Here is a 12371-nt window from a genome sequence, read left to right as displayed (position 1 = left end):
ACATGTGAAATGCTGTATGCCTACCTACTATTAAGTGCTCTCAATATTATGGATAGACTGCAGTAAATATAAAATAAGGAAAGAGTAAGATTCACTCACGTCATGAACCTTGTCATCTATAGTCCATATGCATATACAATGTTATAAAACTATGATGAAGCCTCAAACAGGAATTTCACAAACTTACTACACTTGTAAGCTGTATTAACTTAGGTTAACTTAAAAACAGTTATTTAACAACTAGGATATTATATAAGGTATTCTTATTTAAGAGACAATAAAAAATAGACAAACGGGATAGGAGAATCCATAAGGGTTAGAGACCAGGTACAGTAACACTCCTGGAGTAAGAGTGAAACGTTCCAATAATTAAGTAAGCAAAAGTCACATAGTCTTCTGTTTCCTAAGAACTAGAGAATAAGACAAAGAAATAAACAAAAGGAAGCTATTAGGAACTTACCAGAAAAGTAAATTCACATTCAATTTATAAAGTAATTAAAAGGCGGAAGCATCGCTCCTTCCCTCCTCCCCTCCCCAGCCCCAAATACTTACCATTATCCTTGCTGCTATTTTCTTCAATAGTCATTTGTTCCGCCAATTCAGACAATGATTCATCAATAGTTTGGCTTCCCCGAAGAGTGAGGGATAGCCTTCTCTTAAATTTTTTCATCCTATCAACTGAATGTGACTTGAAAAATCCTAAAAGAACAGAACAGAATGAACACAAAATTAAAGCTCTAAATATTTTAAAGCTCAAGAAAAATGTCATTCTGAGTTTACTGGGAACCTTCAAAATAGGAATATAAACAGGAATTCTCATGGCAACCAGCATCACAAAATCCAACCCCTTCAAGATTCAGTCACTTTGATTAATGCTTTATTTATGCAGTATCATCAGTAGAGCAGGGATTCTACAAAACTAAATAAAAATGGAGGTTTGCAGCATCACAGCTGAATTTAGAGGATTAGAAATTTTCCTAAAATGTGCTTTTTAAAAACCAATATAGTAAAAATATCAACACTATTTTGATGCATAGGTCCCATCATTATAAATATCAATCATCACATTGGAAGCTGTCAGTGATATCTTTATATATAAATGGGGGGACAGGAGAAGTGAAGGGGGCTGGAGAGAGAATAAAGAATGATGTTTGACACTTTACTAAATAGCTCCAACAGGAATTTTTTAACTTCTTATTTAACCAATATATTGCATTTTTTTTCCCCCCTGGTCAGCTGTTAGGAACCTCTTCCTGTTATCTTAACAATGCCGAGTTTTAGAAGGAAGAAATGAAAGCCAAATTCATAGTATTAAATGCATACCCAGTACTACACACTTTCATATCGCTTAATTCATTTAGTCTTCTTAACTCTAAAGACTAGACTATCTATAGCAGCTATACGATCCAATTTTCACAAATAAACTAACAGCTTCAAAGAAATTCCCTGACCGAAGTCAAATGAACAATAAATGAGAGAACTGAGATTTAAAACTAGGATCACCTTTCCCCCCACATTTTAACCTCTCTGAAATTAGGATGTAGCTTGTAATTAATGGGATGTCAAAATATAATTGACAGCCTCTTTTTCTTAGTGGTACATACAGCAATGGTATGATTCATAGTAGAGTCTCAAAATCAAACAAGGTATTTGCCGCCAAAACAGATACCTCAGTAATTTACTTGCAACTTCTTTTCTAATTTACTATTTCTTACTTGGGATGAGCAACTTTACCAGATTACAAACATATTATAACCATTAGCCCGACTAAAAGTAAGAGCCTTATAACTCCCCTATGCTAAAATACATGTTTTATCATCCAGCTCTGGGTGACTACTTTGAATCTCTAAGTATTTTGCTTATTTTCACATTCTATTTTCGTGAATAGATTATAGTATTCTAAAGCCCTTGTCTGTAATCCGGAGTCTGCATAACCTATTTCTATTGTTGATTTATCTCTGTTGGTCCCATGTATGCCTCGTAATTTTTAATTGAATGTTACACATTGTATGTAATGACTGCATAAAAATATGTATGAAAAGTGTAGAGGCTCTAGATTGTTACCTTCTTCCAGAGATGATTTAATTTTTTTTCTAGCAAGCAGTCAGAGTAGGAGCAGATCACCGCAATCCAATCAAGGACTGAGCTGGCATGAGACTGGGATTCAAACACCATTAAAACTGGCCTACCTCTGATCTGTTCCCACTCCTATGGTGTGCCCCTCTTCAAAAGATTCCAGCTACAAACGCAGGGCTAGAACCAAAAAACTACTGAAAGCTCCACTCAACTTCCTCAGTTGCTTTTTGCTCATCTCTTCTACAATGTTCAGTTTTTATCGTCTTATCCAAAATAACTTGAGCTAGAAAATGCCTCAAGAGGAAAACCAGCACAGAATATATCTATTTCTCCCTTCTCTCCTGAATCTTGACTCCTCAAGGTGTGACTAACTTCAAAGCACTACGAGATGCCTTCAAACTCATTTTTCCTCCTACATATCAAATAGTTCTCCACAGGATATTTAGTATAATACAAGTTGCTCTATCATAGACAAAACTGGAGGTTTAGGTGTGGTTTAAAAGAGATAATATATTTGTGACAGCACCATACTGTTTGATTATTACAGGTTTTTTTTTTTTAAAGATTTTATTTATTTATTTGACAGAGAGAGAGAGACAGCATGAGAGGGAACACAAGCAGGGGGAGTAGGAGAGGGAGAAGCAGGCTTCCTGCCTAGCAGAGACCCTGATGCATGGCTCGATCCCAGGACCCCGGGATCATGACCTGAGCTGACGGCAGACACCTAATGACTGAGCCACCCAGGTGCCCCTCTAGTAGATCTTTAAATCTGGAATTGTGATACCTCCAGCTTTATCATTCTTTCTCAAGACAGCTTTCGCTATTCAGGGTCTTTTGTGGTTCCATACAAATTTTAGAATTATTTGTTCTAGTTCTATTAAAAAAATGGTGTTGGTATTTGGATAGGGATTGTACTGAATCTGCAGACTACTCTGGGTAGTATGGACATTTTAACAATAGTAACTCTTCTAATCAATGAGTATGGAATATCTTTCCCTTTGTCTGTGTTGTCTTCAATGTCTTTCATCAATGTTTTATAGTTTTCCGAGTACAGGTTTTTCACTTCCTTGGTTAAGTTTAACCCTAGGTATTTTATTCTTTTTGGTGTATAGTGTATTTCTTGCAATAGCCAAGATTTGAAAACAGCCTAAGTGTCCATCAATAGATGAATGAATACTGAACTATACAGAGGATGTGGTATGGGGTCGCCTGGGTGGCTCAGTCGTTAAGCATCTGCCTTCAGCTCAGGTCATGATTCCGGGGTCCTGGGATCGAGCCCTGGAATTGGGCTCCCTGCTCTACGGGAATCCTGCTTCTCCCTCTCCCACTCACCCTGCTTGTGTTCCCTCTCTCACTGTGTCTCTCTCTGCCAAATAAATAAAATCTTAAAAAAAAAAAAAGAGGATGTGGTATGGAATATTACATAGCCATAAAAAAGGATGTAATCTTTCCATTTGCAACAACAATGGATAGACTTAGAGGATATTATGCTAAGTGAAATAAGAAAAAGACAAATACTGTTTAACTTCACTCATATGTGGAATCTAAAAAACAACTGAATAAAAAAATGAAAAGTAGAATCAGACCTACAAATACAGAGAACAAATGGATGGTTACCAGAGGGAATGGGGGGGCTACAAAATGGATGAAGGAAAGAAGAAGATACAGGTTTCCAGTCATGGAATAAGGTTGTATGGTGACAGATGGTAGCTACACCTTGTGGTCAGCATAACATATCATAGAGAGATGCTGAATCACTATGTTATATATATGAAACTAATCTAACATTGTGTGTCAACTATATTCTAATTAAAATTTTAATACAAATAAATAAAATAGATAATATATGTATTTCACCAAGCAAGGTGAATTTATAGGAGGCAGTCAGTAAAATATAAGAGTTGATTCCAACTAAGAAACCTGTTACTGTAGGGCCGTCCTACATGCTAGATTCTTTACTTCTCAGTCAGCCCTTATATAGTTGTACCTTGTTAGTAATCCATGCCATTTGTTTAAAACATATTAGATATTTAATGTAAATTGAGCTATGGCCAATCTCATCTACCTTCTGTCACTGTAAGAATTTATACTAGAGACACTCTCCTTTGTAAGGATCTAAATCACCCCGCGCAATAAAGGGGTAACTCTACAAGGCTGGTGCAGGGTTGCGGGGGAAGGAGCTCAAACTCTGCACATTCCAAAGAAAAGACTTAACTGTGATAGACTCCTGAGAAGTAACTTCGAGCCCCTGGAATACCCTGCCTGGTAAGTCTCTTTGTTTGCCTAAGATCTTGGGCCACATGGTAAATGTCTGTTTTTCTATGCCTACGGTTTGAGCCATACTATCAGATGGACCCGGGAGGAGAGGAAGCATAAGGAAAGCTGGTGGAGACAGAGTAGTTAAGATAGTTATATGGGTACTTCCATGCCTATGTAACTGATCCCCAGTGAAAACCCTGGACACCAAGACTCAGGTAAGCTTCCCTGGTTGACAACACTTTGCACATGTTGTCATACAAGGTAGCTGGAAAAAGGAAGCACTGTCCATATAGCTCCACTAGGAGAGGATAACTAAAAACTTGTACCTGGTTTCTCTTGGACTCCCATCCTACACACACTTTTCCCTTTGCTTATTTTATTCTGTGTCTTTTCACTGTAATAAATCATAATCATGAGTTTTTTCTTTGCTTTTCTCTGATTTCTGTGTCCTTCTAGCAAATCACCAAGCCTAAGGATGGTCTTCAAGAAATCTGTATGCCCAAACAGAAACTCTTAAGAGCTGGTAGCTCACAACTACCAAGTTTTCAACTCCAATATTCTCAAACATAGTGGCATGATCACCAATGTCTACTGAACTATACAGACATCACCACTTTTGAATTTTGCACATCATGTTTAAAGTGTGCTGCCTCTTGTTTCAGATGACAAATAAGGACTGAACAACAAACTACAACAGAAATGTTATTACAGAATTAATTCACATAGTAACATCCCATTCTGACCACTTGCGAAGTGGTCAATTCAAACTGCCTTATACTGTAAATGTAAAATACAAACTGGATTTTAAAGACTCAGTATTTAAAAAAAAAATACTCAGGGGCGCCTGGGTGGTTCAGTTGTTTAAGTATCTGCCTTCAGCTCAGGTCATGATCTCAGGGTCCTGAGATCAAGTCCTGCATCAGGCTCCTTGCTCAGTGGGGAGCCTGCTTCTCCTCTGCCCGCTGCTCCCCCTGCCTGTGCTCTCTCTCTCTCCCTCTCTGACAAATAAATAAAATCTTTAAAAAAAAAATTTTTTTTTAAATACTCAGTATTTTAAAAGAATATAAAAATAACTCATTAACTGTTGTATGGATAACATAAAAAAACATTCCAGACATATTTGGTTATGTAAAATGTATTACTAAAATTAACTCTACTTTCTAAAAAATATTTTTAAATTAAGTATGGGGTCCACATATTTCTACTGGACAATGCTGGTATAGAGCACCTAACTGATCTTGGTAGTTTTAAGTGGGTACAATTTAAAAAAGGAATCACATAACTTTTAATCTTTTCTTCATAAAATGCATTTGAACAATATTTTAAGAGACATTCTATGTTTTTTATAACTCAGAATATTTTCTATCAAGATAATTCTGGTCTATAAAATAACTTTAGGTATTTTATATTCTATCAGCAATAAGAAAGCCATTCATTTCCAGCTCATATTAGCAAGAGAAAAAAACACTTCATTTATAAAGCTAAATCTTTACTATAAATTTTTCAAAAACCACATCTTTAAATGATTTATCTGCCACAGTATAACTGTAATCTTTTTATTAAGTCAAAATGATCAGTAAACACAGAAGTTAAAGAATTTCATTGTCACAGTCTAGATCAGTATTAAAGAAAAAATACTCCCAAATTAAATAGATCCCTTGATATTTCTAATTACCTTTAAGTAGAATTACACATGTCAACATTTTCCCTCATTAGGTGAGGACAAAAACACATAAAATGCTATAATAAAAACACCTTTTAAGAAGTAAAAATTATTTACATTACCTTTAAGGTTGATTAATCTCTACTGTAATGTAATAAAGCAGTGCTAAATTACGGATTTCCTGAAATCAAAACCCTTAAGAGTTTGTCTAAAATATTTTACCTAGTTTAGTAAAAACTTTTATTTGGGGTTGTTAGGATCTTGACCTACCTTAATATTTCTGAAAATGATAGTATAAACAATGTGATTTATGGTAAATGCCTAAATTTTTAGTTTAATATTTAATTCATGACATTGAAAAAGCTATTTTCACATTAAAAGTAAATGTACTGTAATTAAAAAAAAAAACCCTAAACAAAAACTCCACAATTGTTTTGATATTTTAAAGACTTAACTACATAGTAAACTATTATAAATGCTCAAATTTCAGCATGTTAATCTCGAGAGCTTTTTCCTGACTCTGACCCTTTCTATTCCTTTATTCTTAGTTGTTTTTTTTTTTACTCACTGCACTTATCATGTATATACAAGTACATATATATTCCATATATATACACACATATATATCCCCATTCAAATATGTACATATATATGTATGTGTGTATACAGTGCAAAATGTTTATGCTTTTGTAGCTTTCAAATATATCTCAAGCTTTCTGTCATGGCTAGATCAAATTAAAAAGGTAGGGGCGCCTGGGTTACTCAGTCAGTTAAGCGTCTGTTAAGCATCTGCCTTCAGCTCAGGTCATGATCCCAGGAATCCCAGGGTCCTGGGATAGAGCCCCACATCAGGCTCCCTGCTCAGCAGAAAGCCTGCTTCTCTCTCTCCCTCTGCTGCTCTCCCTTGCTTGTGTGCTCACTCTCACGCTCTTTCTCTGTCAAATAAATAAATTAAAAAAAAAAAAATTTTAAAGGTAAAAGAGCAATAAACGTTACTCAGAATGACAGCATGTAACACTATATATATATACATATATGTATATATACAGCTGAAAAAGTTTAACATCAGTTTCCAACTACAAGTGCTTAAACCTTACTTTATCACCTGGGGCTAAACTGGATGGGACTGTCTGCTGTTAAATTAAGAAAATTTTTCTTTTTTTCCTTTTTTGTTTTTTTTGGTGGAAATGTAACCATTCTGTTTATTTACAGAATACAGAAAACCATTCTGGAAAGCCAACTCAGTTTTGTCCTAAGAATGGGAAACACATACCTTTTTTTTTTTTTTTTTAAGACAACACAGCTATAAAGCTGTAAACATTCCCAAACTAGATCCTCTACTGTGAGTATTTGCCTGCAAAAATGATGTCATATTGTGGCTCTTTTGGCATTTGTGGTAAGAAATTCTTTAGACGTAAATTTACCTTATAATTCCAACTTCTCTAATATTAAAGGATTTATTAGAGTGGCAATTATCTGCTTATGTCTTTGAGATTTTCTCAAAACAATCTGTTAAAACTGCACAAAAAGTTGAGGAAAAAGCTGAAGATTGTTTTCAAAATACGTAAAGGTAAGGAAGCAAAATTTACAGGCAGAACAATTCGAGCATTTAAAGCTTGGATTAAAATCCAAGTTCTAATATATCAAGTAGAGTAACATGACCTCACAATAAAGAGAGTTTCATTTATTTCTTTATAACATTTTCTGTAGTGACTATGGCTTTTAAATTAAACCTGTTGCAAATGAGGTAAACTCATTAAGTGGTTTGTAAGCAAATTTGCTATTATTTTTCCCTCAATAATTAAATCGTAATGAACATCTAAAGCTTTCTAGGATATGTAAGCTAACCACTTAATGAGGAATAACTAACATTTAAAAATTAAGTTTTTTCACTAGAGACACAAAGTTCTTATTTACACAAAACACAAAGTTACTATACAAAACACTGACAGAGCACTGAAATAAAAGTTCAATCATGCTTATAGAAATTTTCCCCCAAAACACTTATTAAATATCTTAATCCTTTATGTGTTAAAATCTGAAGGTAATCCTTTTCTTTTCCTTTTACAGTATGAATAGTCAAACACACCAGAAAAAAGAAACCTATCAAGGATTTTCCTCTATTATAAACATTACATTAGAAAGCCAATATAAGACTACTGTGACACTTGAGATGAAAAAATGTAGTAGGAAGCTATTGGGGTTGGTCCCCCCACCCAAAACAACCAGTAAACTGGAAAAAACAACCAGAATCAACTATTTCAGAACTCTGGAACCTGACAGGACACACAACAACCATGAGTGTTTGCTAAAAGGGAGAGGCTGCTAGGAGAACCACCTGTGCGAACCAGTTAACACTGCCCATTCCTCAGCCCTGTCCTGCATTCCTGGAGCAGCTGGTTGGTGCCAGGGGAGGCAATGGGGAACCTTGATATCAAAAAACTGGAGGTTGCACATTTTGATCAGTCTGGCAGATCAGAGATTCACACAATGCAGACAACTTGCCTTCCTTAAGGCCCTTTCAGGCTGCAGGGGCTTCCCACAACAACTATTGGAAGATTAAAGAGACAGCAACATTTTTTTGTTGTTGTTTGAGCCAGATATTAAAGAAAATCTTCATCAGGTCACTAGCTAACTGCAAAGATAATGGGAAAGAAACTTCAGTGACCACACACAACCAAGAATACATATTTGCAAAAATAGTTTGGGAAAGTCACAGATGGCAGGAGCCTCAACAACAAACACCTGCGGAGTCAGAGAATCTAGCTTCCGGAGTTACTACATTGTAATGCAATGTCCGGGTTTCAACAGAAAATTACAAAGCATACAAACAAACAAAAAAACATGGCCCATTCACAAGAAAAAAAGCATTTAACAGAAACCATTCCTGAAGAAGTCCAGAATTTGGAATTAGTAGCCAAAGATACTAAATCAAGTGTCCTAAATATGCTCAATGGGCTAAAGGAAACCCAATGACAAATAAATAAATTAAATAAATAAGGAAAACAATGTATGGGAAAAATGAGAATATCAATAAAGAGACAGAAATTATAAAAAGAACCAAATAGGGACACCTGGGTGGCTCAGTCGGTTAAACATCTGCCTTCAGCCCAGGTCATGATCCCAGGATCCTGGCATCAAGCCGAGCATCAGGCTCCCTGCAAGCCTACTTCTCCCTCTCCGTCTGCCTGCTGCTAGCTCCCCTTGCTTGTGCACTGGCTCACGCTCTGTGTCAAATATATAAAATCTTTAAAAAAAAAAAAAAAAAAGAAAGAAAGAAAAAAAAAAAAGAACCAAACAGAAATTCCAGAACTAAAAGGTATAGTAACTGAAATGAAAAATTCACTAGCAGGGTTCAGTGGATTTAAGTAGGCAGAAGAAAAGGATCAGTGAACTTTAACATAGAAAGTCAAAATTATCCAGTCTGAGGAACAGAAAAAGAATGAAGAAAAACAGAGTCTGAGGGACCTTTTTACCCACATAGGCATCACAGGAGTCAGAGAAATAAAAAGGAACAAAAATAATGATAATTAATGAAACAGTAGCTGAAAACTTCCAAAATCTGAAGAAAAACATGAATACACACATCCAAAAATCTCAACAAACTCCAAGAAGGATAAACTCAAAGAGATCCATGTCAAGATACTTTATATTCGAAGTGTAAAAACCCAAATATAAAGAATCTTGAAAGCAGCACGGAAAAAGTAACTTCATACATAGAAGAGACCCTCAATATAGTAATAGCTGATGCCTTATCAACAACCATACAGATCAGGCAGCACTGGGAATGATGTATTTAAAGTCTGGAAAGGAAAAAAAATCTTATCTGGCAACACTATCCTTCAAGAATGAAGGAGAAATTAAGACATTTCCAGATAAACAAAAGCTGAGGAGATTCATTAGTAGACCTGCCATACAAGAAATGCTAAAGGAAGACCTTCAGCCTGAAATGAAAGGACACTAGAGAGTAACCCAATGTTACAAGAAGAAATAAAGAACATTAGTAAAAGTTCATATGTAGCTATAAAATACAGTATAAGTGTATTTTTGATTTGTAACTTCTTTTTTCTCCCTTTTCCTATATGATTTAAAAGGCAAAGGTACACATATTTTAAAAAATGGTAAATCCATGTTAATGGGCATACAATGTATAAAGAGTTAATCTTTGACAATAGCAATATAAAGGGGGAATGATAGAGATATACAGGATCAATATTTATATGCTATTGAACTAAGTTGGTATTATTCAAACAAGGCTGATGTAAGTTTAAGATGTTAATTGTAATTCCCAAGTAACCATTAAGAAGTTAACTAAAAAATATTATAGAAAAGGAAAAAAGGGAATCAGAAAAGTACACTACAAAAAAATCAACTGTGCAAAAAAGGGAAATAGTGGAGGAACGGAGGAACAAGAAACAAGATACATATAGAAAGTAACTAAATCAAAACAGTAAACCCTTATTAGTAATTACTTTAAATGTGAATGGATCAAACTATTCAACTGAAAGGCAGAGATGGGCAGAATGGATTTTAAAAATATTGTCTATCTACATATTGTCTACAGAAGACTTAATTTAGATACAAAGACACAAAGAGATTGAAAGGAAAAGAATAAGATATTCCATGCAACAGAAACTAAAAGAGCTGGAATTACTATATTTTTGTCAAACAAAATAGACTAAAATAGAAAAAAAAGTTACTGGAGATAAGGAAGGGCACTCTATATTAATAAAGGATTAATATATAACAATTATAAACATATACATACCTAACAACAAAACCTGAAAATATATTAAGTAAAAAGTAACAGAACTGAAAAAATAAATAGATGGTTCTACAATAATAATAATTGGAGATTTCAATACCCCATTTTCAACACTGGATAGAAGAACCAGACATAAGATCAATAAAGAAATAAAAGACCTGAACAACAAAGATATCTAGTGTACTAGACCTGACATATATAGAATGTTCCACCTAACAACAGAATGCACATTCTTCTCAAGTACAAACAGAACATTCTCCATGATAGACATCAGCAGACCACAAAATAAGTCTTAATAAATTTTAAAAGATTCAAATCATGAAAGGTATGTTTTCCTCACAATAAAATGAAACTGGAAATCAGTAATAGGAAAAAAAAAAAAAACCTGGAGGGGCACCTGAGTGGTTCAGTCAGTTGAGCATCTGACTCTTGGTTTCAGCACAGCTCATAATCTTGGTGTCATGGGATCAAGCCCCACGTCTGGCTCCATGCTCAGCAAGAACTCTGCTTGGGATTCTTTCTCTCCCTCTGCCCCTCCCCCTGCTCTCTCTCTCTCTCTCTCTCTCTCACACACACACACACACACACTCTCTCTCTCTCTCTCTAATAAAATCTTTAAAAAAAAAAAAAAACTGGAAAATTTACATATATGTGGAAATTAAACAGCATACTCTTAAACAACCAATGGAATAAAGAAGAAAACCACAAGCAATATTACAAAATACCTTGAAACAAATGAAAACAAAAACATAACATATCAAAACTTATGGGATACAGGGAAAGGCAGTGCTAGAAGAAATTTACAGCTGTAGAAACTGTAAAATAAGAACTCAAATCAACAACCTAACTGTATACTTTACAGAGCTAGAACAGCAAATGAAACCCAAAGCTAGCATAAAGAAAGCATAAAGATTATATTGTAAATAAAATAGATATTAGAAAAAAACAATGGAAAGTCAACAAAACCCAAGGTTGGTTCCTTGGGGAAGAAAGTCAACAAAATCAACAAACTTTTAGCTAGATTAACTAAGAAAAAAAGAAAGGATCTAAATTACTAAAATCAGAAATGAAAGTGAGGACAACCTACCAATTATACAGAAATAGAAAGGATTATAAGAGATTACTATGAACAACTGCACACCAACAAACTGGATAATGAAATGGACAAATTCCTGGAAACACACAAACTACCAAAATTGACTCAAGAAGAGAGAGACAATCTGAACAGACCCTTAACAAGTAAGCAGTTTGAATCAGTAATCAAAACACAATAGAGAAAAGCCCAGGACCATATGGCTTTACTGGTGAATTCTACCAAATCTTTTAAGATTTTATTTATTTGAGAAAGAGAGAGAGAGAGAGAGAGAACACAAGCTGGGGTAGCAGCATAGGGAGAGGGAGAAGCAGGCTCCCCACTGAGCAGGAAGCACAATACAGGGCTTGATCCCAGGATCCTGGGATCATGACCTGATCTAAAGGCAGATACTTAACCCACTGAGCCACCTAGGAGCCCAAATTCTACCAAATATCTAAAGAAGAATTAACAAAAAACCTTCTTAAACTATTCCAAAAAACTAAAGAGGGGCGCCTGGGTGGCTTAGTCGATTG

General features: G+C 35.0%; 1 protein-coding gene across 5 annotated transcripts in view; it reads right to left on the bottom strand.

Moving 5' to 3' along the window:
* Window positions 1-12371, bottom strand: part of CDK17 (cyclin dependent kinase 17) — a 113550-nt gene that overhangs the window by 42613 nt on the left and 58566 nt on the right. For all 5 annotated transcript variants that reach the window (XR_010411383.1, XR_010411382.1, XM_045872806.3 and 2 more), the window contains exon 2: window positions 553-699. Coding sequence is in view for 3 of the 5 variants with exons in the window: in XM_045872806.3 (XP_045728762.2) it covers window positions 553-670 (118 nt within the window). In the remaining 2 variants the exon portion in view is untranslated. The remainder of the gene's footprint in view (window positions 1-552; window positions 700-12371) is intronic.

Source organism: Mirounga angustirostris, unplaced genomic scaffold (assembly GCF_029215605.1).
Source record: "Mirounga angustirostris isolate CCGP_5_RB_7025 unplaced genomic scaffold, mMirAng1.0.hap1 SCAF_5, whole genome shotgun sequence".
NCBI lineage: Eukaryota > Metazoa > Chordata > Mammalia > Carnivora > Phocidae > Mirounga > Mirounga angustirostris.
Note: the sequence above shows the minus strand (reverse complement) of the source record. Positions and strands in the feature narration are given on the sequence as shown.